This window comes from Topomyia yanbarensis, chromosome 3 (assembly GCF_030247195.1).
Source record: "Topomyia yanbarensis strain Yona2022 chromosome 3, ASM3024719v1, whole genome shotgun sequence".
Taxonomy (NCBI): Eukaryota; Metazoa; Arthropoda; class Insecta; order Diptera; family Culicidae; genus Topomyia; species Topomyia yanbarensis.
Genome location: NC_080672.1, coordinates 181,777,986 through 181,804,826, shown reverse-complemented (window position 1 = coordinate 181,804,826; position 26,841 = coordinate 181,777,986). Strand labels below are relative to the sequence as shown.

Genomic DNA, 26,841 nt, shown 5'->3' with positions numbered 1-26,841 from the left:
TGAGGATGGTGGCGTAGCATTCTTTAACGTTTCTGCGAAAGAATGTTTGGATCGTCCCGCAAGGGAACGTTTCAATTTATCCCCGCGTAGTTTGTACGCGGGACATGCCGAGATATCATGCAGACTCTCCGCATAATAAGGACACTTTTCGGCTTGCTTACTGCACGAATCATCTAGATGATTCTCCCCGCATTTTCCACAGCGGGCCTTATTGCTACAATGGGTGGCTGTGTGACCCAATTGTTTACATTTTGTGCAATTCATGTCCCGCGGTACAAACAGACGCACAGGCAGACGAACCTTGTGCAAGAGGACGAAATTTGGCAAAGCGGTACCAGCGAAGGTCACCCGATAAGAGTTTAATTGGGGGTACGTTTTTGAACCATTCCCCGCAAACTACTACTGAGTGCAAACGCTTGCACTCAAGTATTTTCACTGCCTGAAGTAAGCGGTCTCTAAAACGGCCAACCCCGTACTTCAGCAGATCCTCGCACTTCAAACTCTCATCGGTGACGACGCCTTCGGATTGTACTTTTACAGCTGGAATATACACGTTATAATCCCGCGTAAAGTGCTCACAGCAAGCAATATCGTTTGCCTGCTTTGAGTTAGCTAGCAACACCCTTATCTTGTCCGAGTGGACCTATAAAATTTCGGTCACAGCCGAGAACCGTTCTGTCAGGTCTTTAGAAATCTGATGAAGATTCAGTTATTTAGTCTTGGGCCGAAAGAAGACCACAAATGGACCAGTTGAGAGTTCTGGATAGCATTTGGGCCGGGGGGAGCCTTAGAAGTTGAACCTGATTCAACTTCCATTTGACCATCCGGAGAGGGAACCATAGAAAACTTCAATGCACGGGGTCAGCGCCCGCGCAGACGGAAGAAAGCAATAAATGTGTTACAAAAGACAAAAACCACTTAGCTTTAAACTGGTGTCCAACGACGTACCGATCCAGCTTATTCAGCTGGCTATTGTTTAATCCTCACACGCGAAGAAAAGACTGAGGACCGAACCGAACTGGCAAAATAACCTTGAATGCGGATTAACACTATTCTTTATCGCCACACACAGCACAATGGACTAGAAAAAAAAATATGAACATGGGCTCTAGCAGACGAACAAGACTGAATTCGAGTAAATCCTTTCTTGAGCATGTTTTTTCTATCATGAAGATGGAAACATGAAAAAATAAAAAGTTCATCATAATCAGAAATAGTTATCAGACCACATCAAGGGACGGGAAGAATATTTTAACAGCTTATTATAAAGAAAAAAAAATTCCCGATTTAGTCAATGTCCCCATTTTGTCAGCCTAAAATACACCATCAGAATGATAAAAATGGGTCTTTATTGTATGTATTATTCACTGTGTTTCACATTAATAGGTACATTTCATTTTTGGGGATTTTTTTTTTTATTGCATCGAACTACAACGAAATTTTTACCTTTTTTGCTTTCATCGGAGTATCGGTTTGAATCACAATTTGCTATGTGATCGCACGCCACAACCCGTAATTCCGGAACCGGAAGTCGGTTCGGGATAAAATTTAATAGCCATTCACGAGGACGCAACATCTTTCATTTCAGACTAAGTTTGGTTGATTCGGTCTAGCCATCTCCGAGAAACCGATGTGACTGTTATTCTGAATTTGGATACTTCCGCCGGGGCTTTCGGAACCGATTATGGTGGCCAATGTTACCAAAAAGACTTTGAATGGCTGTTAGTGACCTAGTACTACAAATCGAAGCAGTTGTGGTCACATTTTGGAAAAAATTTCACCATTATACATTCATTACAGAATTTATTAAAATTGACATCTTTTACGTGATCGTACTCATTACCCTGTAATTCCGGAACCGGAAGTCGGATCCATTAGAAATTCAATAGCAGCCTACGGGAACGTTGCACCTTTCATTTGGGACTAAGTTTGTGAAAATCGGTTCAAGTAGGTGAGATTGTGTTCGCGTACACACACAGACGCACATACACACATACATACACACACAGACAGTTGCCGAACTCAACGAACTGAATCGAATGGTATATGTCACTCGGCCCTCGGGGCCTCCATTAAAAAGTCGGTTTTCAGAGCAATTGCAATAATTTTCTATTGAGAAAGGCAAAACAAATTTTAATTTAATAATTTCAAATACATTATGAAGTTTTGGGTTTCGATCACTGAATCATGCAATCAAGGATGTAAATAAAAAACACAATAGTTCTTAAATAGGAAATAAAACAAAGTCTGGAAATATTCACTGTTGATTTTCTTTGAATGATATCACTGCTAGTATCGCCCTTTTCAAGAAAAAGCGTTGGTTTCTTAGTTCTCAGTCGCGTTGGAAATTTGAGTAAAGTATAAACTTCAAAACGATTAAAAAAATTTCGATTTTTTGGCTCAGTACAATATATAACCCCTTTAGGAAAATTCAGTTTTCCCACCACAATTTAGATATTTTATTAATAGAGCATTAGCAATAATTCGTTTGTATGTCTATTTTATGGGCCATTTTTTCGCTTTCCCATTGATTTGGTTTGAGATTTCTAACACTGATGTTGTCCCATGCTGATTTGAGCGATTCTCTGAGTCCTGCCACAATCCCTTGTAGTATGTGTTATCAAAAACATCGCGAAGCATCAAGTTCTAAATGTTCTCAAACGATATAATATCCGAAGAGAGTGATAATAGTTATAAGAAATGTCTCATCACACTGTTAGGTGGATTAACCTTTGCGTCCCCGTGATAATTTTCACTCATCAATTTAGGTGCTCAATTCGCTCTTGTTTTAACAATTGTCAACGGATTTCAATCAAACCACTTGCAAACGATCGGGAATTCATTCGTTTTCGATTATAGAAAAGCAAATTATGAAAATATTAAATATAAATTAAGCAGTGCTAATTGGCAGTCCCTTTTAAAGAATCAAGTGAACGTTGAATGTGGAGTGGAGATCTTTTATAATATTTTATGGCAAATAATACAGGAGGAAGTTCCACTCACGAAAAAACGACGAAATCATGCATCCAAAAATCCAGTTTGGTTCAACAAGGAAATTATTAATTTGAAAAATCGGAAGCAAAAAGCTCACAAAATTTACAGAAAGCACAATAATCAGGATAATTTGGAAAAATACCTTAACATTCGTGACCAACTAACTTTGGCTATTTCTTCGGCACTAACTGTATATAATGCAAAAACTGAAAATGAGATCAAGTCATGCCCAAAAAACTTTTTTAATTACATCAAAACTAAGTTGAATTCATGCAACTTCCCATCAAAAATGTCTTTAGATGGGAAAGAGGGTGAAACTTCAAAAGATATTTGTAATCTCTTCGCAACATTTTTTCAAGAAACTTATTCTAACTATTCAGACAATGATCGTGACTTTGAATATTTTTCTTATTTTCCTGATTATTCAAGGGACGTTGGTGTCAGTCACATTAATGTTCAAGATATCTTGTCTGGTCTCAATGATCTAGATGCCACTAAAGGCTCAGGACCTGATGGAATTCCACCTGCTTTCATAAAGAATTTAGCAACTGAGCTTACGTCACCTTTATTCTGGCTGTTCAATAAGTCACTAGAATCTGGTATTTTCCCAAAAGATTGGAAAAAATCTTTTTTAATACCTATTTATAAATCGGGTAAAAAATCTGATATTCGCAATTATCGTGGAATTGCCATTCTGTCTTGCTTTCCCAAACTTTTCGAATCCATCATAAATCAAACCATTTTCAACCAAGTCAAACATAAAATAACAAATTCACAACATGGGTTTTTTAAAGGCCGTTCAACTAGTACAAACCTTTTAGAATTTGTTGATTACTCGTTAAATGCCATGGATAAAGGAAATCATATAGAAGCTCTTTACACTGACTTCAGCAAAGCTTTCGATAAGCTGGACATTCCCATGTTAATATTCAAACTTGAAAAATTGGGAATCGAGATGAGACTCCTCAATTGGATTAAGTCGTATTTAACAGATCGTCAGCAAATAGTAAAATTCTATGAGATGAAATCTGATATAATTAAAGTTACTTCGGGGGTTCCGCAAGGTTCACACTTAGGACCTCTTCTTTTTATTTTATATGTCAACGACATCTCTCTTATTTTAAAAAACATTAATATTCTCATATATGCGGATGATATGAAGCTATTTTTAGAAATCAGAAATAATAATGACTATAATGTTTTTCACGATGAAACACAAATCTTTTATACATGGTGTTGTAAATGTTTACTGGAGTTAAATGTAAAAAAATGTAATCTCATGACTTTTAGCAGAAAACAAATCACGGCTTCCGTGTCAATTACATTAGGTAATCAAACCGTTCAGAAATGCGATAAAATAAGAGATTTAGGAGTTATCTTAGATAAAAAATTAAACTTTATGGAACATTACAACACAATTGTTCATAGAGCTAGTAATATGCTTAATTTTATAAAACGCTTCGGATATCACTTTCAAGATCCTTACACAATTAAAACTCTTTACGTAGCATATGTTCGGTCTATTTTAGAATATTGTAGTATTGTTTGGTCACCATTCATAAAAAAACACGAAGTGAGAATTGAATCAATCCAAAAACAGTTTCTATTATATGCATTACGCAAGTTAAGATGGACAGTATTCCCTCTTCCATCTTATGAAGCACGTTGTATGTTGATAGATATTCAAACATTAAAAGAACGTCGGGACTATGCTATGATCTCGTTTCTAAACGATATCGTCATGCAGCGTATTGACTCATCTTACATTTTGTCAAAATTAAATTTATATGCTCCTACTCGTCAATTACGCAATAGAAATTTGTTCGCGATAGGTCATCACCGTACAGACTATGCTAAATTCGGACCACTAAACCAGATGATGGCTGTGTATAACGAGCATTGTGAAAGTATTGACCTTACCATGCCCCGAACAAGTTTAAAACAGTTTTTCAACTCTTTACGGCATCATAGTACATAGAAATAGTTTACAGGATAGTATATAAGCAATTAATATTTATATAATGTAGTCTACATTTGATTGACGAAATAAATAAATAAATAAATAAATTCAAGTTTCTTAGGCTGAATATGTTGGTCAGGTCAGATAACCGGTTCCGGATTTATACGGAAATTCCGTGGGGTCTGTCCGAGGGTCATTTTAGTTATTTTCTTTAACTTTTCAACGTCTAGCTATAAATCTGGTATTATTATAGCCCGTACATGATCAAAACTTATATACAAACCCTTTGAAGTCATTTTGGGATGGTATTGGCCACATCCTGGCATCCTGGAACCGGTTCCGGGGGACCTAGTAAATCCAAAATGCGCTATCTTTACCAAAAGGCATATCAAATATTACAAGATTTCATGAAAAATACACAACGATGCAAATTGCATGCTCATAGACTATTCCTGGACCCTTTCGAAAGCATCCGCGACATCCAAGAACCGATTCCGAGAGATTTCCTGGAACGGAATTCCGGAAACAGCTAGCCTTATCTATGAAAAAATTGAGAAAAAACATACCTGTCATCATCAAATTATATCACCGTGATGATGTATGAACAATGTAATCTTGTTTTAGGTCATCTAGACATACGGGGACACTTTACGACCGCATCCGGATGTTCCGGAATCCGGTTCCTCGGACCAAACATTTTTGGTGAATATGCCTGTGATGCGGCACATCAAATTACATCAGTTTGATGATGTATGCACTTAGCGGTAACGTTGTATGTCATCCGGCCACAAGGGGACACTTTTCGACCGGTTTCGGATGTTCCGGAATCCGGTTCTTCGGACCAAACATTTTTGGCGAATATGCCTGTCATGCGGCACATCAAATTACACCAGTTTCATGATCTATGAACATTGCGATCACGTTGTTTGTCATCCGGCCACAAGGGGACACTTTACGACCGGTTCCGAATGTTCCGGAATCCGGTTCCTCGGACCAAACATTTTTGGTGAATATGCCTGTGATGCGGCACATCAAATTACATCAGTTTGATGATGTATGCACTTAGCGATAACGTTGTATGTCATCCGGCCACAAGGGGACACTTTTCGACCGGTTTCGGATGTTCCGGAATCCGGTTCATCGGACCAAACATTTTTGGCGAATATGCCTGTCATGCGGCACATCAAATTACAGTAGTTTCATGATCTATGAACATTGCGATCACGTTGTTTGTCATCCGGCCACAAGGGGACACTTTACGACCGGTTCCGAATGTTCCGGAATCCGGTTCCTCGGACCAAACATTTTTGGTGAATATGCCTGTGATGCGGCACATCAAATTACATCAGTTTGATGATGTATGCACTTAGCGATAACGTTGTATGTCATCCGGCCACAAGGGGACACCTTTCAACCGGTTTCGGATGTTCCGGAATCCGGTTCTTCGGACCAAACATTTTTGGCGAATATGCCTGTCATGCGGCACATCAAATTACACCAGTTTGATGATTTATGAACATTGCGATCACGTTGTATGTCATCTGGCCACAAGGCTGCGACATTTTATGACCGGTTCCGGTTATTCCGTGGTCCGGTGCTTTGGACCAAATATTTTTGGTGAATATACCTGTCATGCGACACATCAAATTACATCAGCTTGATGATCTATGAGAAATACAATCACGATTTAGCTCATCTGGGCACACGAGTATACATTTCGACCGGTTCCGGTTATTTCAGAATCTGGTTCAGCGGATAAAACATTTTTGGTGAATATGTTGGACATGAGGTGCATCAAATAACATCAGCTTGATATGCAGAACATTAATTTGGTTTTATTATTTCAAAAACACACTGATTTTTCTTGTAGTTAGTTACGAAAATTGGTGAACTGATGACTTAAAAAAAGTTTCTCACTAGTGCTACTGGTTGTAACAAGTGATCACATTGAATGCATGTTATGTACTGTATCGTGCTTCTTGCAAACAGGTGTATTGCAGTTGCAACAGACGACTTATGTTTTGATGTCTTTTTTCTGGCTTAAATCCCTCATCTCTTTTTTTGGTCTGAAGAACCGAATTCCGGAACATCCGGAACCGGTCGAAAATTGTCCCCTTGTGGCTGGATGATGATCGAACTGATGTAATTTGATGTGCCACATGGTAGGCATATTCACCAAAAATGTTTGGTCCGTAAAGTGTCCAATTGTGGCTGGATGACATACAACGTGATCGCAATGTTCATAGACGATCAAACTGATGTAATTTGATGTGCCGCATGACAGGCACATTCACCGAAAATGTTTGGTCCGAAGAACCGGATTCCGGAACATCCGAAACCGGTCGAAAAGTATCCCCTTGTGGCCGGATGACATACAACGTAATCGCAAAGTGCATACATCATCAAACTGATGTAATTTGATGTGCCGCATGACAGGCATATTCACCAAAAATGTTTGGTCCGAGGAACCGAATTCCGGAACATCCGGAACCGGTCGAAAAGTGTCCCCTTGTGGCCGGATGACATACAACGTGATAGCAAAGTGCATACATCATCAAACTGATGTAATTTGATGTGCCGCATGACACGCATATTTACCAAAAAATGTTTGTTCCGAAGAACCGGATTCCGGAATATCCGGATGCGGTCCTAAAGTATCCCTGTATGTCTAGATGACCTAAAAGAAGATTACATTGTTCATAAATCATCACGGTGACATAATTTGATGAGCCGCATGACAGGTATGTTTTCATAGATAGGGCTTGCTGTTTCCGGAAATCCGTTCCAGGAAATCTCTCGGAATCGGTTCTTGGATGTCCCGGATGCTTTCGAAAGGGTCCAGGAATAGTCTATGAGCATGCAATTTGCATCGTTGTGTATTTTTCCTGAAAATTTGTAATATTTGATATGCCTACTGGTAAAGATAGCGCATTTCGGATTTACTAGGTCCCCCGGAACCGGTTCCAGCATGCCAGGATGTGGCCATTACCATCCCAAAATGACTTCAAAGGGTTTGTATATAAGTTTTGATCATGTACGGGCTATAATAATACCAGATTTATAGCTAGATGTTGAAAAGTTAAAGAACATTGCTAAAATGACCCTCGGACAGACCCCATGGAATTTCCGTATAAATCCGGAACCGGTTATCTGACCTGACCAACATATACAGCCTAAGAAACTTGAATGAATTCCCGATCGTTTACAAGTGGTTTGATTGAAATCCGTTGACAATTGTTAAAACTAGAGCGAATTGAGCACCTAAATTGATGAGTGAAAAGTATCACGGGGACGCAAAGGTTAAAAGCGTGTTTTGGTTAGAAGTATATCATTTTTAATATAAAAAAACCTGTTTTAATCCACCTAGTGGTGCAATTGTGCCTTTCTCATTTATCCAAACTATGATTTAATGTCTGGTTATGTTCAATATAACATTGTGGAAAAGTCTATTACATTATTATTACACTTGATGAGCATATATAACAACACGACTGTCACGAACCTAATAAGCAACATGTTCGTACTGACACACTCGAAACAAACAAATATATAACATTTATATAGCTTAATCAGCGTGAGTTCAATGTTTTCTTCATGTTAACTTCATGGTGGAGAAGGGAAGGGATATAATTAGTGGGAGAAGGAGGATGCGTCGGGAATCATCTAACTTATTGTAGTATACGATGATGGTGGATGGTGAGAGAGCGCTGGGGGTTGAGAGGTAAGAGGTGGAGGGGTAGATGGAGGGTTCAACACCGAACTTCATACTATACCTTCCATTTGAGACTAGGTTAGTGAAATTTGGTTGTCATCATCGAAGTGGCTTTAGATCTAGAATTTGCCCGGAACCCCGGGACTTCCGGAATTATCGATAGTGGACAATACATTCCAATAATTTTTGATTCGCCATCAGTGATCTAGGCCTGCGAAGCGAAGTAAATTGATGTTTATTTTAATGTATTTTAAACTTATGAGGTATTACAATTGTACCGGTTTATGTTTATGAGAAATTCCTATGCGACCGCAATTACCAACTTGTAACTCCGGAACCAAAAGTCAGAACTGAATGAAATCCAATAGCAGTCAATCTTTCATTTGAAATCAACTTTGTAAACATCGGTTAAGAGTTTGCTGGCAAATAGGTGTGACATTAGCTCGGGAACTTGGCGAGTTCCCAGGGGGCATCAAGGTCCAATGTGGTCAAAACTACTTTAATTGGTCATTAGTGATCTAGACCCGCAAATCCAAGTAATGTTGAACGTATTTGAATATGTATTATATTATTCGGACATCATAGGGTTACCAGTTTATATGGGAATTTGATGTGTGACTACACTCTTCAATCCGTAACTCCGGAACCAGAAGTCCGATCATCTAAAAATTCAATAGCGTCTTATGGGAGCGTTATACCGTTCATTTGAAACTGAGTTTCAAATCGGTTCAGCCATCTCTGAGAAAATTGAGTGACATTATTTGACACACACATACATACACACATACATACACAAATACATACACACACAGGCATTTATCGATCTCGACGAACTGAATCGAATGGGATATTACACTCGGCCCTCCGGGCCTCGGTTTGAAAATCGATTTTTGGAGTGATTGCATAGCCTTTCTTTATATGAGAAAGGCAAAAAGGGTGTTTTCACACTAAACGATTGCCTTATTCTTGATTTCATTATTACACTTTTAATTGTAATGCTTATGTAAACTTTTATCACGAGATTTATAGTGCATACAGGGTGACATATCTAATTATGTAATTTATGTAATTATGTATTTTTACGGTGTCACTATAACACTATTCACTTATTTTACAGTACAGATCGAAAGAAGGTGGTTTTGACTGGCATATTATGCAAAGAGTTGAGGGATAAATGTTAAAGCGACCGAATTATTAACAGAAGAGAAAGTAAACAGAGAGAGTCACTCATTGTAGATATGTCTTTTTGAAAAAACGTTCATGAAATATATTTCTGGTACTTACTGTCAGCGTGCAACCAGGAAAATGTAAACAAACAGGATCCGTTGGCCATGTTTTACACACATAGAAATGGAATTGCCAGATTCTATCGGTCAGGTACGTCCTAATGGTTTGATGAAACTGAAAGGAATAAAAATAAGATCACATCTACATTAATACCCATAGAATTTGTTTAAGGCTTATATTTGATACACTATATATCAGTAGGATTGTTACACCAACAATTGTCTTGAACACTAAGCATCGTTTGCAAATTGTTTCGACGTTAAGGTTAAAATTATACCTCAGAATAGAATATAGTACCAAAGCTTTGCTTTGTTTTGCATACTTTTACCCGATTCTTATACCTACTAATAAAAGCATGTTTTATTTTATCGGTATTTGTTTTTTATAAATTACGAACCTATACATCGAATAGTCGGGGATTTTGCAGTTATTTTAATTAATTCGTTTATTTGACACGGCCTAATGAGATAACTTAGAGGAGCTGTGGGTCTTTTATATATTTATAAGAGGTAAAAAATTACAATTCCCTTTGGCCTGCAAAATCTCCTGCGCGCAACTTTCCATTGCGATTGGAGATCTTTTTTCACGGCGGGAAAATATTCGTTTTCTCGCCAACTACTTCTTCGAGGTCATCCATGTCTCTCTCGTTGTCGTTTATGTCCGTATTATAATCTTGCTTGCTGCCTCGATACTCACGATCAGATGTTTCCTAGCTTTTTACCCTTGCGAGACACGAGTGTGAACTCTGCATCCTTGATAGTAGGGGGCAAGATTATCGCACGGAAGAAAGAATGCGTCGGACATGTTGAGAAGCTATGGGACCAAGAGTACGAAAACTGAAGAAGAAAACAAAGGTATCGATGGAAAAGGAAAGGGAAAGTTGACGAACAAATCAACAAAATTTTATGGGCTTTCGATTCGGAGAAACTCAAATTCTGTAGAACATATACGAAATGTAATCTGGGCTTTCCTCGAAATCTGTTCCTTATTCCCAAAACACATGCCCAAATTCTGGCAGGCGGGTGGTCAATGTTGTGACTTATTTGGCAGTCAGTATCTTCAACCAAGGATTTTCATCGATCTTATAAGCTATGGAGGTGATGGGAATTACCTTGACGACTGAAGCTGAAAGATGTGGTACTCGACTCGATAGTGAAGTTGAACATATAACTCGTTCTGAACGCAAAGTGGGTGTCGCGGCAAAACAGGCCCGAATTCAACAGAGAGAGTAAAATGTGCAAAGCCAAGAACGTTTTCGTGATGAGGAAGGTGAGCTCTGCGGACCCGATTTTGTGGATTATCTTGTAAGTTACTACTTTTAAGTTATACACTGTACTTAATCTTTTAGCGCGTTTTCCCGAAAATAGAAGAAAAATGTTATCATGCTTTATGAGTATTATTATTTCAATTATAGAGGTTTTAACCTTAAGGTCATTCGCCTCTTCGGGTTAGAAAAATCGGCTATTTCAATCAACGTGGTATTAATTTCATTCCAGATAATGCTGATAATGAGCATCCTATTTCCTGTTGTGCGAAAAATAAAACTTTGCGGTTCTTTTGTGATAAATCTGCCAGTTTAGGTCCTAATCAAATTAATTATATAAGAAATCAGCGGCATTGTTACTTAGATTTTTTTAATGGCAGATATACTCCTCTGTAATGGAATCACTTACTTCCTCCATTATGGAAAAACGAATCTTATCATACTGCCATTGAGTTTTTATATTCTTGCATGTTAACAACAGACCTGAGGTTCGCAAACTATGAAAGCTTGAGGCACAAAATTACTGCTATAAACTGGCAAATGATTTTGAGGAATGAAGAAAATGTTGAAGTTCTATTTGAAGTTTTTCGCGACGATATACCATTAAAAAAGAAGTCACTACTATAACTTAAGACATCCCATTTGGTTCAACCGAGAAATCAAAAACAGGAAGCACACAAAATTTACAACAATATAACAGGGAAGAGTACAATGCAAGAACTGGACGCAATATAAAAACATGTCCAAAAAACTTCTTAAATCACGTAAAAACTAAATTAAAATCCAACAGAAATGCATCTTGACGAAAAGGTAGGCGATAACGCAAAGAAAATCTGCAATTTTTTCGCAACTTTCTTCCGAGAATTTTACACTACATTTTCGGAGATGGATCGAGAGCGTGAATACTGTTCACTACTCCCAGAACATTCAAGTGACATTAATATTAAACAGGTTAAAGTACATACAATCATAGACGCTTCAAAAAACTTTAAAAAACTTGGATAGTTCTAAAAGCCCTGGAGCTGATGGATTTCCCTCGGTATTTTTTTAAAGCTTCGTCAATGGAACTACCCGAACCTTTGTTTTGGCTTTTCGACATGTCGCTGAAATTAGATTGTTTTCTTAAAACTTAAAGCTCTTTACTAGTTCCAATTTTTAAAAATGATAAAAAGTCTTATGGACATAATTATTGCGAGATAGCTGCCATCTCGTGCATTCCCAAGATTTTCGAGGCGATTATTAATGAAAATTTATTTCACCAAATGAACAGAATCACCCATAATACGCAACATGGGTTTTTCAATGGGCGTTCTACAAGTACAAATCTGCTCGAATTCAAGTAACTACACATTAATAGCAATGGATAACGGAAATCACGTAGAAGCTCTCTATACAAACTATATCAAAGTATTTGATCGCATCAACATACCTGTTCGCAATAGCGAAGATTTACTTAATTCACGAGAATATTTTCGGACTAGAACGTTCTCCAACCAGCCTGGCGCACTGCACAGCGAAACATCTCGAACCCTCCGTACTGCGCAATCTGCTTGCGAGGCCGAAAACGAGAAAGAAAGAGACGAAAACGCGCATGCGCCAACACACAGCAGCACGAATCACAACAATGACGCCATCCCGCACGCTGATTGGTGGGCCAATCAGCATCAGCCATTCATTTCGCTATAGCAATGAATGATATATAAATAGCAGAACCCGTTCGCAATAAATTCATTCAGTTTCCAACCTTTGTATGTAAGTAAAAATAGTGTATTTTTTTCCTTTTTTATTAACGACTTATAGTGAGTCAATCTTTTTCCTTTTTTTATATTGTAACGACATATAATTAGCAAGGGACTGGAAGGTGAAGCATTTTTCAAATATTAAGAGCCATAGTACTCAAGGAAGAGCAAGGATTTGAAGTAAGAAAGTTTAGAAAAGCGTGGAGTAGGGTCAATGAAGAAGCTTAGAGTTTCCCGGCTACTTAACTCTTTGTCTTCTGCAACGCAGAAGTCAGGAACTTTTGGCATTAAATGCGAATCACCTAAGTCTGCGACATGTCCGGACAAGCGTAAAGTCAATTTAATGACTTATGCTGTCGGAACCGACAAGCATAAGTCATTAAATTGACTGTCGGAACCGACAAGCATAAGTCATTAAATTGACTTTACGCTTGTCCAGACATGCCGCAGACTCAGGTGATTCGCATTTAACGCCAAAAGATCCTGACTCCTGCGTTGCAGAAGACAAAGAATTAAGTAGCCGGGAAACTCTAAGCTTGTTCATGGACCCTACTCCACGCTTTTCTAAACTTTCTTACTTCAAATCCTTGCTCTTTCTTGAGTACAATGGCTTATAATATTTGAAAAATACTTCACCTTCCAGTCCCTTGCTAATTGTATGTCGTTACAATATAAAAAATAGTGTAAAAGTCACAAACTGTTCATTGGACTAGTTAGATCCGTGTAGGGTATGAGCCAGCATAAATAAAATAATAAATCTATATTGAACCTCAATATCTACTCAACCTCTATCCTGTTCTTGTCTTGATACAATAAAATCAAACGGAAGAATGATTTTATGTTAGCAGGCCTTGGTTGTTGTGACAGACAATCTAGCTTCAGTTTTTGGAAGGAAATAGATGAGAGCAGACGCAAAAGCTCCAGTCACGACAATGGTGCAAACAACGCTCCCGGTAAGATTTTGCCAGTAGTTTTTGTTATGAAATAGCAACCAGCTGGACACTGGTTCTGATTTTAAAACACTATGCTACTGTTTTCCGAAATTAGAAAAATTGATTATGTTTCGTGATGTAGCTGCGAGTTGCTACACGAATAAGTCTCCCGAGTGAGAAAGCTCTGTGTGGCAAAATATGATTCCTCCGAGTGGGACAATTATTGCTTCGTGTGGCAACAGATCACTTCCTCAAGTGGAAAAACCATTGCTCTGTGTGGCATTATATGATTTCCTCCGAATGGGAAATCTTTTGCTGTGAAAAGCAAGTTTAACAAGAACTTAACAGATCCACAATGATGTGGATGCGTTCCATTCCTCGAGCGGATGACGCATAGTTTTGGTAGAGAAAAGTTCATTTGGAAGAAGAAAGTATAACAATGCGGAATGACACGTGTTTGCTTTGATGGACTTGCTCTTGTAGAAAATCGATATGTTTTTGTTGATTATGATTAGTGATGCAGCTGTGTTTTAAAAACTAAAGAAGCTCAAGTCTTCCGCGTGAGAAAGCCCTGAGTCGCCTAATATTATTCCTCCGAGCGGGACAATTATTGCTCCGTGTAGCAACAGATCATTTCCTCGTGTGGAAAACCGTTGCTTTGTGCAGCAACATATGATTTTCCCCGAATGGGTAAGTTTTTGCTGCGAGAAGCCAGTTTACCAAGAAATTAACAGATCCACAACGATATGGATGCGTTCCATCTCTTGAGGGGATAACGCATAGTCTTGCTATATGGAATACTTTTAAAAATAAAGCGTAAGTAATGATGGTTAAAGAGTAACAACCGAGAATTTAGTGCAAAGAGTTAAGAACCAACAGTAAAGAGTAAAGAAGAAAAGAGTAAAGAGTAAAGAGTAAAGAGTAAAGAGTAAAGAGTAAAGAGTAAAGAGTAAAGAGTAAAGAGTAAAGAGTAAAGAGTAAAGAGTAAAGAGTAAAGAGTAAAGAGTAAAGAGTAAAGAGTAAAGAGTAAAGAGTAAAGAGTAAAGAGTAAAGAGTAAAGAGTAAAGAGTAAAGAGTAAAGAGTAAAGAGTAAAGAGTAAAGAGTAAAGAGTAAAGAGTAAAGAGTAAAGAGTAAAGAGTAAAGAGTAAAGAGTAAAGAGTAAAGAGTAAAGAGTAAAGAGTAAAGAGTAAAGAGTAAAGAGTAAAGAGTAAAGAGTAAAGAGTAAAGAGTAAAGAGTAAAGAGTAAAGAGTAAAGAGTAAAGAGTAAAGAGTAAAGAGTAAAGAGTAAAGAGTAAAGAGTAAAGAGTAAAGAGTAAAGAGTAAAGAGTAAAGAGTAAAGAGTAAAGAGTAAAGAGTAAAGAGTAAAGAGTAAAGAGTAAAGAGTAAAGAGTAAAGAGTAAAGAGTAAAGAGTAAAGAGTAAAGAGTAAAGAGTAAAGAGTAAAGAGTAAAGAGTAAAGAGTAAAGAGTAAAGAGTAAAGAGTAAAGAGTAAAGAGTAAAGAGTAAAGAGTAAAGAGTAAAGAGTAAAGAGTAAAGAGTAAAGAGTAAAGAGTAAAGAGTAAAGAGTAAAGAGTAAAGAGTAAAGAGTAAAGAGTAAAGAGTAAAGAGTAAAGAGTAAAGAGTAAAGAGTAAAGAGTAAAGAGTAAAGAGTAAAGAGTAAAGAGTAAAGAGTAAAGAGTAAAGAGTAAAGAGTAAAGAGTAAAGAGTAAAGAGTAAAGAGTAAAGAGTAAAGAGTAAAGAGTAAAGAGTAAAGAGTAAAGAGTAAAGAGTAAAGAGTAAAGAGTAAAGAGTAAAGAGTAAAGAGTAAAGAGTAAAGAGTAAAGAGTAAAGAGTAAAGAGTAAAGAGTAAAGAGTAAAGAGTAAAGAGTAAAGAGTAAAGAGTAAAGAGTAAAGAGTAAAGAGTAAAGAGTAAAGAGTAAAGAGTAAAGAGTAAAGAGTAAAGAGTAAAGAGTAAAGAGTAAAGAGTAAAGAGTAAAGAGTAAAGAGTAAAGAGTAAAGAGTAAAGAGTAAAGAGTAAAGAGTAAAGAGTAAAGAGTAAAGAGTAAAGAGTAAAGAGTAAAGAGTAAAGAGTAAAGAGTAAAGAGTAAAGAGTAAAGAGTAAAGAGTAAAGAGTAAAGAGTAAAGAGTAAAGAGTAAAGAGTAAAGAGTAAAGAGTAAAGAGTAAAGAGTAAAGAGTAAAGAGTAAAGAGTAAAGAGTAAAGAGTAAAGAGTAAAGAGTAAAGAGTAAAGAGTAAAGAGTAAAGAGTAAAGAGTAAAGAGTAAAGAGTAAAGAGTAAAGAGTAAAGAGTAAAGAGTAAAGAGTAAAGAGTAAAGAGTAAAGAGTAAAGAGTAAAGAGTAAAGAGTAAAGAGTAAAGAGTAAAGAGTAAAGAGTAAAGAGTAAAGAGTAAAGAGTAAAGAGTAAAGAGTAAAGAGTAAAGAGTAAAGAGTAAAGAGTAAAGAGTAAAGAGTAAAGAGTAAAGAGTAAAGAGTAAAGAGTAAAGAGTAAAGAGTAAAGAGTAAAGAGTAAAGAGTAAAGAGTAAAGAGTAAAGAGTAAAGAGTAAAGAGTAAAGAGTAAAGAGTAAAGAGTAAAGAGTAAAGAGTAAAGAGTAAAGAGTAAAGAGTAAAGAGTAAAGAGTAAAGAGTAAAGAGTAAAGAGTAAAGAGTAAAGAGTAAAGAGTAAAGAGTAAAGAGTAAAGAGTAAAGAGTAAAGAGTAAAGAGTAAAGAGTAAAGAGTAAAGAGTAAAGAGTAAAGAGTAAAGAGTAAAGAGTAAAGAGTAAAGAGTAAAGAGTAAAGAGTAAAGAGTAAAGAGTAAAGAGTAAAGAGTAAAGAGTAAAGAGTAAAGAGTAAAGAGTAAAGAGTAAAGAGTAAAGAGTAAAGAGTAAAGAGTAAAGAGTAAAGAGTAAAGAGTAAAGAGTAAAGAGTAAAGAGTAAAGAGTAAAGAGTAAAGAGTAAAGAGTAAAGAGTAAAGAGTAAAGAGTAAAGAGTAAAGAGTAAAGAGTAAAGAGTAAAGAGTAAAGAGTAAAGAGTAAAGAGTAAAGAGTAAAGAGTAAAGAGTAAAGAGTAAAGAGTAAAGAGTAAAGAGTAAAGAGTAAAGAGTAAAGAGTAAAGAGTAAAGAGTAAAGAGTAAAGAGTAAAGAGTAAAGAGTAAAGAGTAAAGAGTAAAGAGTAAAGAGTAAAGAGTAAAGAGTAAAGAGTAAAGAGTAAAGAGTAAAGAGTAAAGAGTAAAGAGTAAAGAGTAAAGAGTAAAGAGTAAAGAGTAAAGAGTAAAGAGTAAAGAGTAAAGAGTAAAGAGTAAAGAGTAAAGAGTAAAGAGTAAAGAGTAAAGAGTAAAGAGTAAAGAGTAAAGAGTAAAGAGTAAAGAGTAAAGAGTAAAGAGTAAAGAGTAAAGAGTAAAGAGTAAAGAGTAAAGAGTAAAGAGTAAAGAGTAAAGAGTAAAGAGTAAAGAGTAAAGAGTAAAGAGTAAAGAGTAAAGAGTAAAGAGTAAAGAGTAAAGAGTAAAGAGTAAAGAGTAAAGAGTAAAGAGTAAAGAGTAAAGAGTAAAGAGTAAAGAGTAAAGAGTAAAGAGTAAAGAGTAAAGAGTAAAGAGTAAAGAGTAAAGAGTAAAGAGTAAAGAGTAAAGAGTAAAGAGTAAAGAGTAAAGAGTAAAGAGTAAAGAGTAAAGAGTAAAGAGTAAAGAGTAAAGAGTAAAGAGTAAAGAGTAAAGAGTAAAGAGTAAAGAGTAAAGAGTAAAGAGTAAAGAGTAAAGAGTAAAGAGTAAAGAGTAAAGAGTAAAGAGTAAAGAGTAAAGAGTAATGGTAAAGAGTAAAGAGTAAAGAGTAAAGAGTAAAGAGTAAAGAGTAAAGAGTAAAGAGTAAAGAGTAAAGAGTAAAGAGTAAAGAGTAAAGAGTAAAGAGTAAAGAGTAAAGAGTAAAGAGTAAAGAGTAAAGAGTAAAGAGTAAAGAGTAAAGAGTAAAGAGTAAAGAGTAAAGAGTAAAGAGTAAAGAGTAAAGAGTAAAGAGTAAAGAGTAAAGAGTAAAGAGTAAAGAGTAAAGAGTAAAGAGTAAAGAGTAAAGAGTAAAGAGTAAAGAGTAAAGAGTAAAGAGTAAAGAGTAAAGAGTAAAGAGTAAAGAGTAAAGAGTAAAGAGTAAAGAGTAAAGAGTAAAGAGTAAAGAGTAAAGAGTAAAGAGTAAAGAGTAAAGAGTAAAGAGTAAAGAGTAAAGAGTAAAGAGAGTTCCTTTGCCATCTTATGAAGCACGCTGCATGCTTATCAATATACAAACATTGAAGGAACGTCGTGAATTTGCAATGCTTTCGTTCATTAATAATATCGTCTCGCATCGTATTGATTCAGCCGAAATTTTATCCAAATTGAACTTTTATGCACCTTCTCGACAGCTACGAAACCGAAGCATATTCTCAATAACTCCATATCGCACAAATTATGCAAAATATGGCCCTATAAATCGAATGATGGCTGTTTATAACCGCTATTGCGAATCAATTGATTTTACAATGTCCAAACTAAAACTCACACAATATTTTATACATAAAAGAAATTCTAACGCATAAGAAAATGATTCTGTAAAAGCTGAAATTGTTTTATTTATAATAAAATTACGTATATATATATTTTAGTAAATAAGAAAAATGTAAACATTACTGTAACTATACCAGTCTACATCGATTGACGAAATAAATAAATAAATAAATAAAATAAAGAGTAAAGAGTAAAGAGTAAAGAGTAAAGAGTAAAGAGTAAAGAGTAAAGAGTAAAGAGTAAAGAGTAAAGAGTAAAGAGTAAAGAGTAAAGAGTAAAGAGTAAAGAGTAAAGAGTAAAGAGTAAAGAGTAAAGAGTAAAGAGTAAAGAGTAAAGAGTAAAGAGTAAAGAGTAAAGAGTAAAGAGTAAAGAGTAAAGAGTAAAGAGTAAAGAGTAAAGAGTAAAGAGTAAAGAGTAAAGAGTAAAGAGTAAAGAGTAAAGAGTAAAGAGTAAAGAGTAAAGAGTAAAGAGTAAATAGTAAATAGTAAAGAGTAAAGAGTAAAGAGTAAAGAGTAAAGAGTAAAGAGTAAAGAGTAAAGAGTAAAGAGTAAAGAGTAAAGAGTAAAGAGTAAAGAGTAAAGAGTAAAGAGTAAAGAGTAAAGAGTAAAGAGTAAAGAGTAAAGAGTAAAGAGTAAAGAGTAAAGAGTAAAGAGTAAAGAGTAAAGAGTAAAGAGTAAAGAGTAAAGAGTAAAGAGTAAAGAGTAAAGAGTAAAGAGTAAAGAGTAAAGAGTAAAGAGTAAAGAGTAAAGAGTAAAGAGTAAAGAGTAAAGAGTAAAGAGTAAAGAGTAAAGAGTAAAGAGTAAAGAGTAAAGAGTAAAGAGTAAAGAGTAAAGAGTAAAGAGTAAAGAGTAAAGAGTAAAGAGTAAAGAGTAAAGAGTAAAGAGTAAAGAGTAAAGAGTAAAGAGTAAAGAGTAAAGAGTAAAGAGTAAAGAGTAAAGAGTAAAGAGTAAAGAGTAAAGAGTAAAGAGTAAAGAGTAAAGAGTAAAGAGTAAAGAGTAAAGAGTAAAGAGTAAAGAGTAAAGAGTAAAGAGTAAAGAGTAAAGAGTAAAGAGTAAAGAGTAAAGAGTAAAGAGTAAAGAGTAAAGAGTAAAGAGTAAAGAGTAAAGAGTAAAGAGTAAAGAGTAAAGAGTAAAGAGTAAAGAGTAAAGAGTAAAGAGTAAAGAGTAAAGAGTAAAGAGTAAAGAGTAAAGAGTAAAGAGTAAAGAGTAAAGAGTAAAGAGTAAAGAGTAAAGAGTAAAGAGTAAAGAGTAAAGAGTAAAGAGTAAAGAGTAAAGAGTAAAGAGTAAAGAGTAAAGAGTAAAGAGTAAAGAGTAAAGAGTAAAGAGTAAAGAGTAAAGAGTAAAGAGTAAAGAGTAAAGAGTAAAGAGTAAAGAGTAAAGAGTAAAGAGTAAAGAGTAAAGAGTAAAGAGTAAAGAGTAAAGAGTAAAGAGTAAAGAGTAAAGAGTAAAGAGTAAAGAGTAAAGAGTAAAGAGTAAAGAGTAAAGAGTAAAGAGTAAAGAGTAAAGAGTAAAGAGTAAAGAGTAAAGAGTAAAGAGTAAAGAGTAAAGAGTAAAGAGTAAAGAGTAAAGAGTAAAGAGTAAAGAGTAAAGAGTAAAGAGTAAAGAGTAAAGAGTAAAGAGTAAAGAGTAAAGAGTAAAGAGTAAAGAGTAAAGAGTAAAGAGTAAAGAGTAAAGAGTAAAGAGTAAAGAGTAAAGAGTAAAGAGTAAAGAGTAAAGAGTAAAGAGTAAAGAGTAAAGAGTAAAGAGTAAAGAGTAAAGAGTAAAGAGTAAAGAGTAAAGAGTAAAGAGTAAAGAGTAAAGAGTAAAGAGTAAAGAGTAAAGAGTAAAGAGTAAAGAGTAAAGAGTAAAGAGTAAAGAGTAAAGAGTAAAGAGTAAAGAGTAAAGAGTAAAGAGTAAAGAGTAAAGAGTAAAGAGTAAAGAGTAAAGAGTAAAGAGTAAAGAGTAAAGAGTAAAGAGTAAAGAGTAAAGAGTAAAGAGTAAAGAGTAAAGAGTAAAGAGTAAAGAGTAAAGAGTAAAGAGTAAAGAGTAAAGAGTAAAGAGTAAAGAGTAAAGAGTAAAGAGTAAAGAGTAAAGGGTAAAGAGTAAAGAGTAAAGAGTAAAGAGTAAAGAGTAAAGAGTAAAGAGTAAAGAGTAAAGAGTAAAGAGTGAAGAATAAAGAGTAAAGAGTAAGGAGTAAAGAGTAAAGAGTAAAGAGTAAAGAGTAAAGAGTAAAGAGTAAAGAGTAAAGAGTAAAGAGTAAAGAGTAAAGAGTAAAGAGTAAAGAGTAAAGAGTAAAGAGTAAAGAGTAAAGAGTAAAGAGTAAAGAGTAAAGAGTAAAGAGTAAAGAGTAAAGAGTAAAGAGTAAAGAGTAAAGAGTAAAGAGTAAAGAGTAAAGAGTAAAGAGTAAAGAGTAAAGAGTAAAGAGTAAAGAGTAAAGAGTAAAGAGTAAAGAGTAAAGAGTAAAGAGTAAAGAGTAAAGAGTAAAGAGTAAAGAGTAAAGAGTAAAGAGTAAAGAGTAAAGAGTAAAGAGTAAAGAGTAAAGAGTAAAGAGTAAAGAGTAAAGAGTAAAGAGTAAAGAGTAAAGAGTAAAGAGTAAAGAGTAAAGAGTAAAGAGTAAAGAGTAAAGAGTAAAGAGTAAAGAGTAAAGAGTAAAGAGTAAAGAGTAAAGAGTAAAGAGTAAAGAGTAAAGAGTAAAGAGTAAAGAGTAAAGAGTAAAGAGTAAAGAGTAAAGAGTAAAGAGTAAAGAGTAAAGAGTAAAGAGTAAAGAGTAAAGAGTAAAGAGTAAAGAGTAAAGAGTAAAGAGTAAAGAGTAAAGAGTAAAGAGTAAAGAGTAAAGAGTAAAGAGTAAAGAGTAAAGAGTAAAGAGTAAAGAGTAAAGAGTAAAGAGTAAAGAGTAAAGAGTAAAGAGTAAAGAGTAAAGAGTAAAGAGTAAAGAGTAAAGAGTAAAGAGTAAAGAGTAAAGAGTAAAGAGTAAAGAGTAAAGAGTAAAGAGTAAAGAGTAAAGAGTAAAGAGTAAAGAGTAAAGAGTAAAGAGTAAAGAGTAAAGAGTAAAGAGTAAAGAGTAAAGAGTAAAGAGTAAAGAGTAAAGAGTAAAGAGTAAAGAGTAAAGAGTAAAGAGTAAAGAGTAAAGAGTAAAGAGTAAAGAGTAAAGAGTAAAGAGTAAAGAGTAAAGAGTAAAGAGTAAAGAGTAAAGAGTAAAGAGTAAAGAGTAAAGAGTAAAGAGTAAAGAGTAAAGAGTAAAGAGTAAAGAGTAAAGAGTAAAGAGTAAAGAGTAAAGAGTAAAGAGTAAAGAGTAAAGAGTAAAGAGTAAAGAGTAAAGAGTAAAGAGTAAAGAGTAAAGAGTAAAGAGTAAAGAGTAAAGAGTAAAGAGTAAAGAGTAAAGAGTAAAGAGTAAAGAGTAAAGAGTAAAGAGTAAAGAGTAAAGAGTAAAGAGTAAAGAGTAAAGAGTAAAGAGTAAAGAGTAAAGAGTAAAGAGTAAAGAGTAAAGAGTAAAGAGTAAAGAGTAAAGAGTAAAGAGTAAAGAGTAAAGAGTAAAGAGTAAAGAGTAAAGAGTAAAGAGTAAAGAGTAAAGAGTAAAGAGTAAAGAGTAAAGAGTAAAGAGTAAAGAGTAAAGAGTAAAGAGTAAAGAGTAAAGAGTAAAGAGTAAAGAGTAAAGAGTAAAGAGCAAAGAGCAAAGAGCAAAGAGTAAAGAAGATGATTAAAAGAGTAACAATTAAAGACATAATAATAAGGAGTAACATAGAGAGCAAATTAATGAGCAAATAGTACCGTAGAATAAAGAGAAAAAATGGTATAGTAAGGACCAAAGTATAAATAATTCAGAGTAAAGAGTAATTTAATGAATGACAAGAAAAGAGATTAGAAAAAACAGTGAAATGTGAAGAATGATGAGATGTGAACGTAGTATAAATTATTGCTTGCATCGTGTTTTTACAAGTCGTTCATTCTTCGAATGGAATAATCCATGGGCAGTTGTGTTAGTGTGTGATTGAGGTTAAATCGGATAGAATTTTTGACAAATCTTGTTAAATATGGTGGATAATCGCTGTGTGCGTTTCTTTTTTCTTATACCTATGTGTTCATACACATTGCAACTGTGTTGACGTCCTAGACGTCAAATAAGTCAATTGTTGCATAGCTGTCACACAAAAGCCTGATTGAATGGAGATTCACACTCTTAAATAGAGTAGAAGAGGAGGAAGATGTAGGGTATGAGCCAGCATAAATAAAATAATAAATCAATATTGAACCTCAATATCTACTCAACCTCTATCCTGTTCTTGTCTTGATGCAATAAAATCAAACGGAAGAATGATTTTATGTTAGCAGGCCTTGGTTGTTGTGACAGACAATCTAGCTTCAGTTTTTGGAAGGAAATAGATGAGAGCTGACGCAAAAGCTCCAGTCACGACAATTCCAAACGTTCCTGTTCCGCCTGGTTTTGTCTCCATCCAGCTAGAATTCTCTCGTCGCATTGTGGAAGCGGCGCCAAGAAAATTTACCCAGTGTTGAAAGGTGGTATCTAGATTCTCTCGTCGTATGAAGAAGCGATACCAAGGGAATTCACCAAGGTTAAGTGCCAACCAACCATTCCGATTACTCCCATTAAGTTTTCTCCCCATATGTTGGTAATGATACCAACATAATTTGGTCCTTCGAGCCGAATACAACGCGTGAAAGTATTCCTCAGTACGGTAAGAAGAAGGAACATTCCATTACAAGTAATGTACGCATGAAAAATTTAAATGAAAACCGAAAACTATTGAACAAGAAGCAGTGACGTTTATCCAGTGAAAAACAATTCTACAGGAAAAGTGTACCAGTGCTGCTATTAGGTTAGTTGTTCAAATATTTGTGTTACGTTGCTTCTCCCAATGCCGCTAGCTTACACTCCAGATAAGAAGTCATTAATAATGGAAGACGCGAAGCCCCTCATTCATCAACATGGCTAAGTGAACGCAAAAGCGACCACCATCGTAAAGCAGATTGAAAAGGCAGAACGAGATATTTCCTGGGTGAGTCTCCCGTTGCTGAGGGTTTATTCTAGAAAACTCGATGCACATTATAATGAATTTAATGAGCTCCATAAAGAGAGAGAGTGTAATTCCTTCTGGTAAATTAGACGATCAAGACGAAAAACTGTATGAATTTGAAACCATGCACACTGAAGCGATGGTACGTGTAGAATCCTTAATTGAAGCCTTGTCAAAGCCGTCTCCTAATGCAGTTGCACCAATCGCTTCAACTAGTTTCTCTCAGCCAACACAAGTAATTGTCCAACAGCAACCTCTTAAAGCTATTCCTACATCTGATGGAATAAATGAAAACTGGCCTCGTTTCAAAGCATTGTTTACAGATATTATCGGTCGCTGCACTGGTTCCGATGCAATCAAGTTGCATCACCTTGAAAAAGCATTAGTTGGCGCAGCTGCTGGCATTATCGATTCAAGAAGTTTAGTGGAAAATAATTATAACCATGCTTGGGAGATACTGGCTGAACATTTTGAGAACAAACGTGTGATAATTGATACGCACATTTCTGGGCTTTTGACAATGAAGAAAATTAATAAGGCATTAGTTGGCACAGCTACTGGCATTATCGATTCAAAAAATTTAGTAGAAAATAATTATAACTATATGTTTGGAAGATACTGGTTGAACGTTTTAAGAACAAACGTGTGATAATTTATACGCACATTCCTGGGCTTTGGACAATGAAGCAAATTAATAAGGAATCTCAAAGTGAGCTGCGTGAGCTGATTGATAATTGTACCCGCCACATAGAAGGTTTGAAATTTTTAGAGCAAGTAGTTGATGGCACGGCTGCCCTATTTGTATGTAAATTGTTGCCCCAGTGCCTTGATCCGATCACTCGTAAGCAATGGGAAAGAACACTAGAACATGATGAGCTTCCTGATCCAGAAAAAAACGTTGAAGTTCCTTAAAGATCTTAAGATCAATGCCGTGTTCTTGAACGTTGCGAGACTGAACTCCCCCCCCCCCCCCCCTCATGAAACAATCGCCAGTTAAATCCCCTCAATCGTCCCAGAAGCCCACCAGTGTAAAAATTGATGCAGCTACCTCCGAACGCAAGGCAGATTCCTGTCATCTATGTGGCCAAAACGATCTCAATTACCATTGTTTAGATTTTCGAAAACTGTTTATACCCGAACGATTATCCATGCTCGAGTATGCTTTAATTGCCTACGTCATTCATCATTCTGCTGATTGTCTCTCTAAAATTTTTGCAATAAGTGTAAACAACGCCATCTTACCCTTTTACATAATGAAATAACACCTCCCCCCCCCACGTCCTCATTATACAGTCCACCCACCAAAGTAGAAAACATACCTATGAAATTACCCGTTCAAACTACCGAGCAGAAGAATCCAAACGATGTGTCCCATTACCAACCCCCAACTGCTACCATTTTCTCATCATACTCCATCAATAACCAAAAACCATTATTACCAAACGTATTGTTACTTACAGCTGTAGTAAATTTAACTGATAAGTCATGGTCAAGCCGTTCCTTGTCGTGCCTTCTTAGATTGCGGAGCTCAAACGAATCTTCTGTCCCTTGCCATCTACCAAAGACTAGATCTTGATAGTACTCCCGTAAATGTTGATATCGAGTGAGCAACGCCGTACTAAAACGAACGGTCTTGTTTCGGTTGATCTCCAGTCTTTGAACAGCGATTACAAAACCCACATGAAGTGTTTGGTTGTCCCTAGGATCACGAATCCTATACCGTCTAAGCCCGTCGACATTTCAAAATGGAACATTCCTCCCGGATTGCATTTGGTCGACTCTCGATTCCACATCCCGGCCGATATAGATTTGCTAATCGATCTAGACCTCTTCTTTGTGCTGATGAAAACTGGTCATTTCATTATTAATGAGAATTTGTCTGAGCTCCGCGAAACTGAATTTGGTTGAGTCTTCTCCAGTGAAGACCGTGATGAATCGGCCCTCGTTAATGCTCAGCAGATAAACACAGTAACTTTTGAGTCCTTGAAAGAAATGATCAAACGATTTTGGGAAATCGAAGAAATGGAAAATAAATCCTTACCAAATGTCGAAGAACAAGAGTGCGAGTAAACGCTTCGTCGCACCCATCAACGCAATACTTCTGGACGATATATAGTGAATCTCCCTTTTCGTGAAAATGTCTCACAACTTGAGGATAACCGATCAAGCTCTTTGTCGCTTTCTGTTTCTTGTAAAGCGTCTCCAATAAAACCCCGATTCACACCTCCAATATTTTTATTTTATTCAAGAATACCTTTTGCTTGGTAATTGTATGAAAATTCAAGAAAAGAATGATACTCCCGGTATGTTGAAATATTATATGCCTCACTATGCCGTTCTCCGCCCGACTAGTTCAAGCACAAAACTATAGGTTGTTTTGATACCTCGGCTAAAGCATCCCCTTTTTCTAAATCGTTGAATAATGTTTTGCAAGTTGAAGCTTCTGTACAAAATGATTAGTCAACAATTTCCGTCGTTTTCCCTTCACAGCTGATATAACTAAAATGTACATACAAGTTCGTGTCAATGCTAACCACACACCATTTCAGCGAATTTTTTGGCGTTCTCGTCCAAACGATACGATGCTGCTGCGCCGCATCTCGAGCATTAGTACAGCTTTGCGAAAATTAAGGTTCCAAGATACCATTAGCTAAGCGCTTCATTCTTGAAGATTGCTGTGTAGATGATGTGTTGGCTGGCGCTGGCACTACCGAGGAAGCTGTTGAGTGTCAACATCAACGCTTATCAATGCTCGATAAAGAAGGTTTTCCCATACACAAGTAGTGCTCAATTCATGAAGCGATCCTAAAAGATCTACCAAAGTCTGAACGTGAAAAGCTAGTGAATCTTGATCAACATTCTGCTAACCAAGCAATTAAACCCTCGACCTCAATTGGGATCCTTCCAACGACGAGTTTTTGTTTGCCACATACTCACTATCGTAGAATGATAAACCCACAACCAAAAGACTAGTATTCTCCATCGTTGCGAAATTGTTCGATCGTCTAGGACTCTTATCTCCCACCATTGTAATAGCAAAACAATTGATGCAAAAAACATGGGTCGCCAAGATTGATTGGGATACGCCTTTAGAGGGGAACCTTCTTAACGAGTGGCAACAGTTTTATCAGCCCTAAAACAAGTTAACGAAATAAAAATTCCAAGACCATTGTGTGAGGTGTAGATTTACCTCAGTTTCGTACCCCTCAGTCTCTTACTTAACAGTGTCCTACACCGCCAATAATGCCTAGTTGTGCTGGCACCGCTGCCACTGCAAAGCGCCAACATTCGCCACGATAGTCCTTTGTCAGCGCCATTGTGCATCAGATTCTCGTGGAGGTAAGTCATATACAAAGGAGGCATCTACGTGTCGAGTGATTTCCTAAGTAATAATAATAAATGGCGACCTGTAAGATATCCGGCGCGAATCGCAAATTTTACATT

At 36.0% G+C, this 26,841-nt stretch overlaps 1 protein-coding gene across 1 annotated transcript in view; it reads right to left on the bottom strand.

The window, feature by feature from the left end:
• The window catches only part of LOC131691360 (uncharacterized), a 340,109-nt gene that overhangs the window by 147,228 nt on the left and 166,040 nt on the right, over positions 1-26,841 (bottom strand). Inside the window, exon 3 of the mRNA XM_058977683.1 lies at positions 9,951-10,067. Within this exon, the coding sequence (XP_058833666.1) occupies positions 9,951-10,067 (117 nt within the window). The remainder of the gene's footprint in view (positions 1-9,950; positions 10,068-26,841) is intronic.